This window comes from Melospiza georgiana, chromosome Z (assembly GCF_028018845.1).
Source record: "Melospiza georgiana isolate bMelGeo1 chromosome Z, bMelGeo1.pri, whole genome shotgun sequence".
NCBI classification, from domain to species: domain Eukaryota; kingdom Metazoa; phylum Chordata; class Aves; order Passeriformes; family Passerellidae; genus Melospiza; species Melospiza georgiana.
Genome location: NC_080465.1, coordinates 27,664,075 through 27,679,424, shown reverse-complemented (window position 1 = coordinate 27,679,424; position 15,350 = coordinate 27,664,075). Strand labels below are relative to the sequence as shown.

General features: G+C 38.2%; 1 protein-coding gene across 4 annotated transcripts in view; it reads right to left on the bottom strand.

The window, feature by feature from the left end:
- Nucleotides 1–15,350, bottom strand: part of PTCH1 (patched 1) — a 73,259-nt gene that overhangs the window by 23,032 nt on the left and 34,877 nt on the right. For 3 of the 4 annotated variants that reach the window (XM_058043524.1, XM_058043522.1, XM_058043525.1), the window contains exons 8-15: nucleotides 15,146–15,293; nucleotides 14,128–14,259; nucleotides 13,671–13,826; nucleotides 12,968–13,066; nucleotides 11,624–11,749; nucleotides 4,016–4,134; nucleotides 1,687–2,086; nucleotides 884–1,193 (exon numbers count right to left, since the gene is read on the bottom strand). In XM_058043524.1, coding sequence (XP_057899507.1) covers nucleotides 884–1,193; nucleotides 1,687–2,086; nucleotides 4,016–4,134; nucleotides 11,624–11,749; nucleotides 12,968–13,066; nucleotides 13,671–13,826; nucleotides 14,128–14,259; nucleotides 15,146–15,293 — 1,490 coding nt within the window. The remainder of the gene's footprint in view (nucleotides 1–883; nucleotides 1,194–1,686; nucleotides 2,087–4,015; nucleotides 4,135–11,623; nucleotides 11,750–12,967; nucleotides 13,067–13,670; nucleotides 13,827–14,127; nucleotides 14,260–15,145; nucleotides 15,294–15,350) is intronic. The other variant, XM_058043523.1, reaches the window with a different exon arrangement.

Genomic DNA, 15,350 nt, shown 5'->3' with positions numbered 1-15,350 from the left:
GTTCAACATATTTTCAGAGGGAATAAAATACATCAGATACTGACAGTTACTTATATGTTCTCTAAGAATCACAGGCTGCAGTGGTCATCTGTACACAATTAATTTTAAAATTCACAGAAATTTACAGTTTCACCAGGTCGGCACAATTTTTTTTTTTTTTTTTTTTGCAAACACTTCCTAGAAATTCTCCCAATAAAAAGATATAGATAGGACCAAAGCAATCCTGGGCAAGGTATGTTGGCTGTTAAAGTATCTTCAATATTCAATTACTTGGTTTCAATATAATTATTATCATAGTACCTGAAAGGCCATGCCTTCTCTTGTTTTTCCCCACCCTGTTACACTTCAGCACAGAAAAGCAGCACCACAGAAAGGGTGAGTGTAGTTGATTAGAAACCTGGACTATGCAGTAAGTTCCTAGTCCAATAAAACACACAAGCCACACTGAGTTTTATTCATGCCAGCAGTCCCAGCTGTAGCCAACAAGATCACTCAAGAGCTGAAAGTTAAGTCTGTGTCAGAATACATCACCGGATAGGGATTTTTCATTCACTGATCTGAAAACACTCACCAAATATTTATTTACCCAAGACACAGGGCCATATTTGGCCATAATGCATAATGCCTCATCAATTGCTTACACATGACTGGCATGGATTTAATCCCTTAAAGCTTCATAACTGTCTTACTAGGGAGTAAACTTAAACACAAAGAAAATAAGTGACAAAGAGTGGGCCCACACATGGGTTCAAAGCAGCACCTAGGCATTCTCCCTACTGCTCAGAGCCTTTAACTGTGTGACTGAATTACAGCAATACCATTATGAACAACTGCTCTTTCTGAGCAAAACAAACTAGGAAAAGTTTCTGTAATGCTCTCTTACCTTGCAGCCAGTCTCGAAAGTAGTGCAACCACATTTTGGGGAGCTGCCTATCCTCTTCCAACAAAACATATGCCACGTTGCTGAAACTTCTGTGAAGTTCATAAAGTAACTGCTGGACATTTGGATAGTCTGCTTTCTGTGTCACAATATACATGTTGTAGAATGAAAAGTACTTGAACTGTGCAGCAATAAAGTCGTATTCCCGTGTTTCCCGTGGTACAATGTCTGTGAGATCTAGTCCATCTCTTACCCGGGTAGTTCCATAAAGGCTGAGCCCAAGTAAACCCAGAAAAAGAAAAATAACCACAATCTGCAACAGAGAACAGAGACGTATTTGGTTTTAGGCTTCTAAAGGAACTAACAATTCATAATGTCATATTACAGAGCCAAATTCAAAATTAACATCCATCAGTACTTTCAAGCTTTTATTTTTCTGGTGTTTTTTCATGCATATACATACTACAAGACTAAAGTCATTTGTTCTTCCTTGAAGGGGCTCTGCATCATGGATGAGAAATTTCTATTGCAGTAAAGTTTGAAAGTGACAATTTCACTGTTCACAAGCTTATGTTACTCAAAGTCACCAGCACCTTCACTCGTAACGTATATTTTAAGTATGTGTCCATAGCACTTGCAAGATAAAACTTATAAAATAAGAAACCAGCTGTAAATTATTAAAAACTGTTATTTCACAAGAGCTGTATTTATTCCTTATATTCAAAACCATTGCTAGGATATTTTTTTAAAACCGGGCAAGGCAGAAATCTAATTTTGAAACCCAGGTAAATAGTTCCCCCAATTACCTTAGCTTTTGGTTTTAGGAGGAATGGAGCATAATGCTTTTCTGCAAAAGATGAGAGTGTCCACTTTGTACAGGGTTGCTCAAGGCAATGTATACTGGAGTCTGAGAATTGGGAAAGCAAATCCCTCGTCGAGCTTGTGCTTTCTGGGCTCTGGCAGCTCAGGTTATCTTGTGTCACTGTCACTGGCTGCACAGATATTTCTGAGCGGGGCTCTGCTGTGGTGTAGTACACCTGCGTGTGAGGATCATATTCTGTGCGCAGCTGCACTGTGGACTGCATTGTAATCTGGGTTTCATGTGCAAAACTGTGGCTGCTGTACGGGGGTGGAGGACTGTAGCAGGTATTGTCATTTTCTGCATACGCTTGAGGCTCAACCTGAATCACTCTAGTGACACACGGGCTGTAAGAGAAGAAAAAGCCATCTGATCGCATTGAGACAGATCCTTATTTTAATCGGGCTAGATAGGATAACATGCTTTCATCTGAGATTCTTTTCTGCTTCTACCAGACAGTTTACACTAATTACGTGTACCACTTAGATATTAATTGCATTCTGTGCATTTAGGAAACATCTCTCAGCTATGGTTCATAGTGTAAGCTCCTGAGAATACATGCTAATTTCTTGTCCTTCAGGAAGAAGGAAACAGCATCTGTCTGAAGACATTGACATGTACACACATCACTCCAATAATTACACATGCTCATCAGGTAGTTGTACAGTCTGAATGCACACTAAGTCTGTGAGTCTGCATCTCTGTACCCACACTGAGAATTAAGATATTTAGATGAATAGGGAAATGCATGACATAGCTAGTTCTTGTGTTTAGAAGAAATGAAGTAACTGTTAAATGATATTTGAACGTTCTGGATAAGATCTCAGACTTTTGGGAGGCAGGTTGAAATGATTTGCCATATACTGACTGAGTATTTTATAAATCAGGAAAACGTAAAGTATTAATGAAAGGATTAATTTCTAGGAAGGATGGGCCATATGAAGAGACAAAACCACAGAAGTAATTGAAGTATTCCCTTTATTTTAGTCTATGCAAGACCCTAGCAGTTACATAGTTTATATTAAAAAAATATAATTATCAGAGACAAGCCTATTCCTGTACATGAGAAATGACAAATGGACGATACTAAACAGTATCAAATATTTTTCATCAAGGGCACAAATCCTACAAAAATTAGAGGAATTCAGAATGTTGCCTACCTAATCAAAGCAAGCTCTCACTAACTGCATTTCTTCAGATGCAAAGGGGCTGAATTCTGATCCACATTTGGTGTAGCTTTGGATGAGGGAATAAATGGAAGGTCTGAGTGTCCTGAATTCTTGAGAATCAGGGCTCCAATACCCTAATACATTCAGCTGTTCTCTGGAACTATGACTGAATAAGAAATAGCTTGGGATCCACTCCCTGTTTTAACCATTATCTCAGAGACACATTTAGTAAAATGTTTTCTTCCTTTGACATTAAACTATTGGGTCCTGGATGCATGTAAAGGGTTAAAATGTCCCAATGAAGATTCTCTACATCTTGGTTATGGCAGTATGAGTACATGTGTGGAAGTGTAGCTCATCCTCTTCATTGTAGTCAAAAGCAAAAACTAAGGTAGAAAAGATGTTTGGTTTCCAAGCAGTGGCTCCACCGACGACAGCAGACTCCTAACCCCCATTATAGGCTCAGAGTTGGCTGTGTATCAGGTGAGAGTATGTTTGTACGTGCTTTAGAATGGCAGTATTACCATTCTGTATTACTACTGCAGCCACAAAGGACACTTTATCAAGCATTATCCTGTAATGGTAGTGATTATTCCTTATAGTGCTATGAAAAGGGGAAGTAATTTCACAGTTTATTTATTTAAGTTTAAAGGCATAAATGCATAAAATTTAACATATCATGATTTACTGTAAGTCAGGCTTCTCAGTATCCTGAGTTATGTACACCTTTCCAAGATTAGCTAGTACTGGCACTGGACACCTTGCAGTAAGTCAAAACCTTCTAAAATACTTCAAGATATTCCTAAAAAATAGGTCTTTCATCTGCTTTCAGAAAGTTGTTCTCCAACAGTCAAAATGAACATCTATAGAAATGAAGGGAAAAGTGTGGGGGAAAGGGGGTATGGGGGAAGAGAGGGAGTCAGATGTACTTCAGCTTTTCCCTTCAGGCAGGTAAAAAACAAGGTAGCAAATGTAAGCCAGTCACTAGCAATGAAATGGTGACAATAACATGCTGATCCCACTTTAGTGAAGAACTCCCACACTTGACAAGGAATGGATGCACTGATTGGTGACCACAGAGAGGACAAAGCTGCTGCTAACTCTCACCTTGTAAAACAGCAAAATATGTCCAGTCTCCTGTCCTCCCGACGGTAAAGGTCCATGCTCAGGATAGCAGGAAAAATCAGTAGAACCATAGCAAAATTGAACACCACCACAACAGCTGCCTAGAGACAATCACAGGATAAGTAACGCTGCTAAACTTTGTCTAGGGCATCAGCTTTACAAAGCATAAAAATGCCTTTCAATTCTCATCCTCATTTACTATTGCAATCCATCTGATGCTTTCAAGCTTTTGCCTGAGCAAACTGAGAGATTATATTTTCCCATTTCATTATGGAAGGACTATTGTGATGAATTAATTTAATACTCAAACTCGCATTATTATAACACATCTGTGCCTGGATACGTGGTGATTATTTTTAAAGAGGAAAAACAGCCTGTTGACTCAGTAATCATATTTTTACATAAAACTCTGACATATTTAGAGTCTCAAAGCAAAATAAAATGGAAGATAACCTGAAACTGGAACTGAAGGTCTTACATTTATGGGATCTGACGCAATTTAAGCATCACAATAATATTAAAGCATATTATTAAATCAGAGAATTAGATCTCAGTAAATTTTAAAAAACTATCACCTTAGTGAAATACTGTGGACTTGATAGTCTTACTTAAAAGTTTAGCCAAGAAAGAGCAATATTTTGAATTTATCAGGGATTATTTTTTAAGTACAATCAAAACTAAATCAACACCACACAGCAAATATATGTATTAATATGTCTGTGTTTAACAGAGCTTGATTTATAAGCCAGTCTACCAAAATGAGTCTTAAATTGGAACAAGAATACTTGATTTAATTTGTAAAGCAAGTATCACATAATGAAAAAAACAACCTCCCCGCCCACCCCCTTTCAAACCATACTCCAAACCCTTTCCCACACAGAGATTCCCAGAGAATTTCCATAAACATATGTGGTGCAGCATCTATCATTATTATTGATAGCATTTATTTGTAATGCAGAATTGTTAGGAGCCCTACCCATCACAAAGGGAAAGCTGGGCACTGGGAACTGGAAGAGGGTTGTAAGAGTAGGAGAAACACTGGGAAAAAAAATTTTCAGCCACCAACCAATGAAAAGAAAAAACCCTTTGAAAGCCTTATGTTTTACCCATTTGGTAAGCAGCAATCTTAACGCTAGCCCAGTTTCATACATATAGATAGACCAGCTATCTATATATAAACTGTCAAGTTCCTCCACCTGTGACTTCTGAAATAATGGCTACTTGGGTTAATACATTCTTAAAGAGTTGGGCTACAAAAGTTGGGCTACAAAAATGACCCAATATAAATGTGATGTCCTTTTTCCCAAAAGAAATATATGGTTTCTTTTGATCTTGAGAGATCAGACCTCAAAACTGGCAGTACAAACAAATTTATCTGCAAAAATCAAAGTAATAACACTCTGAATGATTTTTACAGTTTTGAAATAGTCAGAATATAATAAAAAGCTTAGATATTGTTTTTACTGTTCTTAAAATGACAGAATTGACTAGTTAAGTAAATATTTTCTAGTAATTTCAATCATAAATATAGTGTGTACAAAAGCTGGTTTTATTGCTGTTTCTTTTTCCTGACCTCCAGCCTGCTTGAAGTAAGATTTTAGTACTGCTAGTTGTCTGCAGACATGGCTACTAAAACAGAATTTACCTGGTACTTGAAGTCAAATTAGTATTTAGTCATCTTTGCGAGAAAAGATCCAATGATTATTTAATGATTTATAAATATTCACACAGAAAGGTATGCAAGGTCACAGCCAAGACTTTAAAACTTTAAAATCACTAAAGACTTTAAGTGATTTGCTTTTGATCTGTTCTAGAATTAATTCAATCTGTCAGAAAAACAAAAGGCTGCTGTTGAGAGAAAGGTGTTTGTTGGACCTCGTTCTTACAATTGCTTTCTTTGCTGGTGCTAAACCAAAAAGAGGTTGAATCACCCATATAAAATGAATAATTAGTTGTGACTAACTAAGATCTTGTATCAAGGATCAGCTAAGATTTACTGAGATTTGGAAAAAATAGCTGAGGTCTGAGTCAATAATTCTTACTCCTCTCAGCATGGCTGAAAAACTAACAGAAGTCCTCTGTTTCTGCTCTATAAACTGCAAATACTTCATGCCATATCAGTTCCCTTTCTAGACCTCAACATCCTTGAATCACCAATGTTATTGAATCTGAAAAGTAATACTTAACTGTGTGGTAGAGATTAGGGCCATTAAGGATAGGTATATTGACATTTGATTTTTTTAGGAAGCATCAAAACTAATCCAACAACACACAGTAAATCTGACTACTTACATCTCTTTTTAGAACAACTAGATTTTCTACTGTGCCATCCTAGTGCTGATGTACTAACTGCCCTGCAAGTAAGATATTTCAAAACAATCTCTGTTCTGATTTTAATTTTAATAGATTCCTAGTGCTTAATGTTGCACTACCTATATATTGCACGCTCTATCTCACCCACCTTAACTCAGTGTTACAAGTATTAGTTGTTCTCAGCTTTCACAACTGAGTTCTTGTACAAATTCTAATACATTGTCCCATCAAAGAAACCCCACCCTCTGACTTGATAAGGAGAGGAAAGGATGAATTACTGAAGAGTGATTCAGTCCCTGCCCTGATGCATCTGCCCCTGCTGCCCTCCCAATGCCATTCATACACACAGTGCTGCAGAACAGGGAAGTACAAGCACTGAGGTCCTGACAGCAGCCACAACCTGTAAAGACAACAAGGAACTGTGGCAGCTGAGCTTCCTGAGCACAGACAGCACCCAGGCTGAAAGCATGCTTAGGGTTTCTGAGAACAGGGCATCTTCTCTCGCACCTTTGGAGACCAAATGGGATAGAAAAAGGCCTCAGACCTTTTCCTTGGGAAATCAGTGAAAGTAAGATTAGCCTAGGAAGACTAAAATGGGACCTACTCAAGGGTGTAAAATGAAGGCATTCAGTGAAATGAGATCAGAGAGCAGTAAAAAAATTCCATTAATCAGGCAAAAATTATGTTGGTCACTTCCTGAGAAATATGCTACAGTTTTTGCATCTTTTCATAATGCACAGCTTAAAAATATTATTGCTGCTGCAACTGTTAACAGAGAGAGAAGAATGGCAGTCTGTGCTGGAGGCAGCAAGGGAGCAGGGAGCCAAGCTGGTAGGTATGTGCTGGGGCCCCGCTGAAGTATGTGCTGCTATGTGCCATTCCTGGCAGCCCACCCAAGGAGACCGGGTGTGCTGTATAGCCAGAGGTGATGAACAGATGAGGAGGTCTGTCAGGAAAACTTCCACCCTACTGCTCTCTATCTGCAACTCCCTCCTGATATGGTACAGGCTCAGATCCTCGTCCCCTGCCCCCTTTTCCCTTAGGCTTTAATTCTGCTTGTTAAATTCTCATGTCAGGGGCAGGGAAAGGTAAATGGTGTGGATAAAGGTGGGGGACGAACCGCTTCAGCAGAGTAAGATAATAGAAAGAGCTTAAAAGAATACTTTCTTTCCCTCCAGAAACCCACCACTGCCACCTGGTAACGGACTTCTGCATTTAGGAAAAAAACTTGTCATTCTTGTGGTGAGGGAAAAAGTTATTACTAACACTCCTTGGGAAAAGTTCCACCTCTGCTCATTGGTGGATCCACACCACTCCTCTGCTGTTGGGGAAAGTAGTTTCTGATGTAAGACAGGGAGGTTGATAAATTTTTTTACCTTATCTTTCCTGGGCAGAGTTTACTGTGTGACAGTCTCTGAACAGTCTGTCTTAAGAAATAATACAGCCCAGAGGTAATTAGACTCCACCATGACTTCCTGCACTTATACTCAAAAGGCTGTTCTTAAGACATTTCTATTGCAAACTTCAAAACTTTCAGTGGATTTCTCCAATAACCTCTTCCTTCACCACCATTTTAAGAAACCAAACACGTCTGAAATTCAGGAGCTACTCCTTTAGTGTCTTGAGCACTCTTAGAGATGATTCTTATGACTGAGTATTTAGGTCATATTCAGTGATCTCAAAGCCCTAAAATGCTTAAAAGGGGGGCTAATAAGATTAACAAATTAAAAAAATATAGAACAGGGAAAGAACTAAAACAGTCCCTACTTGTGCATGTAATTAACTTCAAAGATCTCACTTTCAAAAGAACTAAATTCCACTTTTTAAGTTTTGCAAAGAGCTAACCCTAGCAGACTCTTAAGACACCATCTGACTTGCAGTGTTCAAGTTCCATAAAGTAAATAACCAGCTCAGAGGTATCAATGAACTGCTTTATCTGGCAGAATATGACAGAAGCTAAGACAGAAGAAGGCACTGATGTGCAAAACATGAGTTTCTAACCAGTTTATCTTACAGATGCAGGAAATTATTTATTCTCCCTCAGCAGCCAGGTTATTTTACCAATACTGGGCCTCACAATTAAGCAAAGGTTGACAATTACCTTGTAATGTCTTAAGAAAAGTGAATGAAGAGCAAAACAAGGTCAAGAGCAATCCTTCTTTTTCAAGCCCCTCTGTTAAAAATTCATTATCTAGATGAGAAGGTGGTAGTATCTGTGAAAAGTAAATGCAGCAGTATTTTATTGCTTTTTAAGTCTTGCTAGGAAACCATCAAAGACAGCAAGGACTTCTTGTTTAAACAAGTCTGAGTAAGAGGGAGAGAGAGGAAAGAGACTGTAAATAAAGAAATCCATACAAAAATACAGACGACCCACCAAAACTGCCATGATTCTCTGATTCCAAGCACTGAGATCAAAGATTCACCTGATTTTGATTTTACGTTGTGAAGCTAGGGAAAGCAACTAATAGATGTTCCTTCCTAATAACAAAGGATTTCACTTTATTGGTTGCTACCTTATAAGTGTATCAATCATATATGTAGCTCTGACATCAATGAATATAAATTGCCCACTGCTCTTCCTTTGCATGCATCACCTCTTATATACAGGGCTACTGTGTTCCAGCAAAGAGAAATTACCAAGAGAGAAAAGTTTGGGTAATTCAAACCCTAATTTCTGGACACTCATGTGGGTTCCTACACATAAATTCCATATTAATCACTGCCTTATAAAAGACATCGATGTTTTTATTCTGAATAATATCAACATGTTCATACAATAATACAGCATGTTGAAATCTCACTGGAAGGTTTTTGTTTGTCATTTTGCTATGCAGACTTTATTTTAAACTTTCAGTGATTCAGTCTGTAGCACGGCAATAGACAAAAATAAATTACTTTAGGACAGGCATATGTAAGTTAGCTGATTATACTACCAATTACAGCTGTTGTCTCCACATATGTTCCAAAGACAACCTGTCACATTCTGATGTTGAAGAGTGAAAACATGTAAAAAATGAGCAAAATTTGATCAGATAAGAGAGAATTAATATTGGTGGATCACACTCAACAACTCAGCAATGGGATTACAACAAAATGGCTGATTTGTGTTGAATATTTCTTTATGAAATGCATTTAGGCTGATGCAACTTCTTTAGAGCAGGTACTAGTCTGATGACCTCCAGTATCCTGTTAGCTGCTGAAGGTACCTGTCAAATATTTGAAACTGGGACACAGACTTAAGAGACATAAATAACTTCTTCGAGTGGAAGAAGTGATATACTACCAAGAGTATTTCATGAATAAAGTTTAGTCTTTACCATGCAAATGACATGAGGATTAACAAAGCCAAGTGCATGGTCCTGCACCTACACTTTTATTATGGTATCAGGTCAGGCTGGGAATGAGCAGACACAGAGCAGCCCTGCCCAGAAGGGCTTGGGGGTGCTGGTGGGTGAGAGGCTGGACATGACCCAGCCATGGGCACTCCCAGCCCAGAGAGCCAAACGTGTCCTGGGCTGCACCCAGAGCAGCGTGGGCAGCAGGGGAGGGAGGGGATTCTGCCCCTCTGCTCTGCTCTGGGGAGAGCCCACCTGGAACCTGCATCCAGCTCTGGGCTCCCAGCACAGGGAGGACATGGACCTGTTGGAGTGAGTCCAGAGAAGAGTCACAAAGGTGATTTGAGGGATTGAACACCTCTCATGTGATAAAAGGCTGAGAGAATTTGGATTACTCAGCCTGAAGAAGAGAAATTTCTGAAGGGACCTTACAGAAGCCTCCCAGTACCTAAAGGGGGGCTACAAGGAGGTTGGAGAGGGGCTTTTCACAAGGGCATGTAGGGACAAAACAAGAGGAATGACTTTAAACTGAAAGAGGGTAAATTTCAATAAGATTTAAGAAAGAAGTGTTTTTTTAAAAATTTGGGTAGGAAAACACTGGAACAAGTTGCCCAGAGAAATCTAATTAAAGATGTCTCTGCTCAGGGTTTAGGGGACAGGGTTGGGCTAGATGACCTTCAAAAGGTCTGTTGCAACTCAAGCTATTTTGTGATTCTATAAAATAAAACATATGATCATATGATCTGTAAGAAGAGACATCTAGATTTTGGCAAATCAGCAGAGCTAAACACTGCTTACTATTCAAGGCTAAACATCTAGGTTTAGTTGCCACAGGCATCTGCTAAATGATAAAGAAAACCCATGAGGCCTGTACATTCTCTATTATTCTCTATCAAATTGCCTATTGAGAAGGAAATGTAAACAAATTATTAATGCTTCAGGTTTTAGCTTTTGTATTCTTCATATTCTGTATTATTAGTAACATAACTGCAATCACAAGCAGTTTACCATTTTACAGTTTAATGCAGAAATACTTAAATCTCTGAGAACAGCAATAACTGCCACATGTATTAGGAAAAATTGCAGCCCTGCTTCCTCTGGGTAGCCAAGGGCTCAATGAGAATAAAAATCAATGGAGAACCAGGCCAGAGAAGAAGAAAAATAACTACTGAAATAGTACAGTGCTATAAATTGCTAGTGTCAGGGGAAAAACTTCCAAATCTTTCTTCAGTCTTCACTTTTAGAAGAAATCCTTCTCCAATATCATAAATATTTCATGTTTATGAAGGTACATTATCACAAACAAATACAAGAAGACAGAGGAAGGCAGAGCAAGCAATGCATGGCTCAGCACATAAAATTCACATTTTCTTTGTACCCATCTGGAACACAATTATTAAGCTTTCTCCAAGTTTGCTAAAATTACTGTGAGTAAGGCAGTAAAAAGTGCTACAGCAATTACTAAAATTACAAATGAATATGTACTGCTGCAATTGCACTAGTAGTTTTGAAGAGCAGCAAACTGGACAAACATGAATGAAAGGATTAAATTGCTGCTGAGAAACAGTACAGTACACACTACACCGCAGCCTACTCCTCTTGACTTTAGAACACAAATCCCTCTGGGAACTTGTTTCTTCTTAGTTAAATACGGCTTGGGTTCTGCATTCAACCCAGCTGTGGTGGGACAGAGTATTCTTTCACCTGCTAGCAGGATGTGAGAGACTCTGTGGATGAGAAAAGGGAGCAGGAGAATGGAGAGCAGACAGCAGTTGTTACTGCCCAGGTCTGTGGTACTGCTGCAGTGAGGTTCTGGCTCAGTGAACCACAGGAGCACCAAAATCAGGCTTCAGTGCCACCACCTAGTACCATTATCACACTTCCACAGGGCATCAGAGCTAACAATGGGTAGCTTACTTGGATATAAAGGTTATAAACTTACTTGGAGCGAAAATGCTCTTAAAGCTGGAATAGGAATTAAGGCAGCCATAAAGAAAGCAGTAACATTGCTGATAGATGTAAGGGCTACACTTGCTCCTGTTCGCTTCAGACATTCACCTGTTCTGTCCTGCAAAACAAAGGATGCATCTTAAAACTCAGGCGAATAAGCTGATGTCCTGCAAATGATGGGGTCATCCTACAGGTGTAACACAGTACCAGTGAAAAATTGTCACAATTAAATTCTGAATATAAATTCAGAATATGTGAGAAAACTACATATCAAGTTTACTGTTCACTAGGAACATAGATGAATTGCTCAAGTTTTTGAGGGCAGAAAACATGACTAGAATTGATTCTAGCTTCAGAACACAAAACTAAATGGGTGCTGACAATATATCAAATACATCTGCTGTTGACAAGGATTTAATTTTTACCAGTAGAATCACTTAGTGTTCTCATTTTTCAGACAAAATAAGCATGTATTAACAGCAGAGAGGCATAACATAGCCACACATCTTGAAAAAATATGTAACAAAACAAACAAAAAGAACTCCACCAAGTCTAGGGACCACACACAAAACCCACCAAGAAATCAAGATAAACACATGACCCTTTCCTAACCCAACAGGCTATTATGAAGCAGACAGAGATTATAGAGTGAGGTTGCACTACCTGCATACAAAACCAGCTGGAGAAAGCACATGAAAGACTGCTCATACAAAACAAAATTAGCAAATATACACTAGTTTTAAATGGAATGTACTTGGGATGTGAAGATTTGGACTGAGACTAAAAATATTAATAAAAATAAAGGATCATAAAAGTGATGATGCCTTAGATTTCCTATTAGTTATATGTTATGCTTTGAAATGTCATAGTCAATAACAAACTTCAGAAAATAAAAACAAGAGAAAAATACAGAAAATAACTCAATTTTAGGGCCATAAAAAAAAAGTAAAGGTAACTGTCTTCCCTCTCTTTCCCCCTTATCTCTTCTATTCTATGTGTTTTTTTATTACAGTCATTTTATCATCTCATTGTCAAGACTCCTATTTGAGTTTGTTCCTAGATTTGCATTAATTTTCACTGAAATTTTTGGCAGAATTTGGATTATGGAAGTTTGTCTTTATGTAACAGTTTATAAATAAGAATATGAACATTCAAAAATGTCCTAGGACCACATGTATTGCTATAATTTCGTATTTTGACAGAAATAAGAATTTCTAGACCCTAGGAAAAGTATTAAAAAACCCAACAACTCCACTGATAAATTCTGGATATGAGTATATGTTCCTATATGAAACTTTTTGTTTTATTTTCCTGCAAATCTGCATTTTGTCATTACCTCAAACGGAATTCTCTTATTCTGTCCTGTTTCACTAAATGCATGTGCCAGAAGGAAAACATCATCTACACCAACTCCAAGAGCAAGAAAAGGCAAAACCTTGGGAAGGAAACAAAACAAAACCCAAATAGAATGTGTTATGATCTGCCACGCAGCTAGCCATTAAATGGCTAATTATAGCAACTTTTACATTACACTCTATACAAATCCAAGGGTAAAATGAAAATGGAAATGATGCAATACAGGTATTAACATTTATTCCGGAATGTAGCTGAGGAATTTAAAATATACCATAAACAGGCACAAATTCTCACCAGAAGAAATTTAAGTTTCAGATAGACAAATATCTGATAATAATTCAAGTTACATTCCAAATATTTTCAGAATTTGAACATCCTGGTATATTCAGATGTAAAAGAAGATCTGCAGCTCCTTCGATACTTAGGATGCCTCCACTTGTACTGGGACACAGAAAAACCTAACAAGAATTATACAGATTACATAATACCTGTTTTTTCTTCAGTATCACTTGTCAGCATGATAATTTAATTTATCACAGCATAAACTATGAAATAGGAAAACAGTAAAGTAAAAATCTAGGGCCAAAATATTTTTTCAGTACTTTACTTCTCAAAGATTGACTTGTGTTCATTCATTAACAGAGTACTTGCAATTTAACAGCAGACTTGTGTCTTCTAAATACCTGAGTTGTGGCAGCATTAAAGGAAATTCCGATCAACGAGCACAGGCCCAATCCTGCAGCCACAGAGAGTGCAACCAACAAGACTCCTGCCAACCCCACAGCACCCTGAGACTTGGCACAGTCCCACCGCAGCATCGTCAAACAGGCATAGGCAAGCTAAGGAGAGGAGGCAGGGAGGGGAATTTGGGGGAAAAAAACCAAAATATTAGAATGAATCCTCATCTATCAGCTGTCTCTCCCCATCCACCTACAGATCCTTACACAATTTTTAATCAGAATAGACATGTCACAAAGGTTACAAAGTGGAACAGGTGAGAAGCCTGAGGTAAAGTTTACAAACTGTAGGTTTTACTTTAAATATTTGTAAAATACTCTGGACTATAAACTGGTAACAATAAAGTATATTTTTAAGCCTTGCTCTACTACCAAAGAAAATTAAAAAGATTTATTTTATTACCATTAGTAAGTAGCCACTAGCTACGCGGATAGCACTGACATCAGAAAACGACTTCAAGATGTCATCCAGGGTGGTCGTAGTGAAGGAAAGCACCTTCTGAGTAGAATTTTGTGCAACACTTTGATGAACAACCTATGAAAAGAAAAATAAAACATTGTGTGAATAAAGAATTTTTTTTTTATTTTAGTCATTTAGTCAAAAAAAGTCATTACCATCTTCTACAGCACACATCTGAAATCAAATCTTTTTTGCCTGAATGTTCCTGCTAAAGTCCATGCTCTACACAGATATTACGCTGATGCGATAAAACACTGATGGTGTTTCCTGATTTTTTTCTGGCAAGCTGCTGATTATGAGACAGAATTTGAGCCCTTCAGGAAAGCCTACTGCATGCCCAGCTCATTACAAATACTTAACTTGAACCCCCTCCTGTAACTCCACAACGCAGTAACAGTTCTGCACTTAACCCAGGCCAGCCATGTCTCTGCCCCTCCCTGCCTGGCCATTTGCAGAGGTCAGAAGGAGTGCAGTGGAGGGCAGGGTTTGGGACACAGAGGGCAGGCCTTTTCACACAGCCTCCTCACCTGGGCTGCTGTTGAGGGAGCAGCCCATGGGTGGCTAATATTTTCCAGACACCTTTAGAATAATCGCCAACCAAAAGCTTTTAAATTCCAGCTAGAGCTTTGGTTTCTTCTCAGCCCCACCTAAACAAAAGTGTCCCAGGCAGCAAAAAGTAAAACTTTCATGGCTTCTCATACAGGAATAGCCAAGCAGCTTCTTACTGGAAAAAAACCAACAAAAACAAACAAACAAACAAAAAAAACCCCAAACCAAAAAAAAAAAAAAAAAAAAAAAAACCAAACCAAAAAAACAACCAACCACCAAAAGAACTCTTAAAAACAGGGAGGTAATGACTCAGTTCTGTTTTAAGCATATTCCTTAAGGAAATACTATAAAAAGCAGGCAGTGAACCTTAGTAGGACTTTATAGTATAGTATCTAAGTTATTTTCAATTTACCTCAACATACATCCTCTGCCAGGCTTCCAAAATTGCTGCTGCCTTGTCCTCGTTCCAGTTGATATGTGAAACATATTCATACCCCTTGAAATGTTCGTACATTTGCTTAGGGGTCATTAACTGAAACATGGTTTGTAAAGCCTGGGCACTGTGACATGGAGAGAAGAGAGAGGAGAAATAGGCATAAACTGAGTATTTTCAGGAA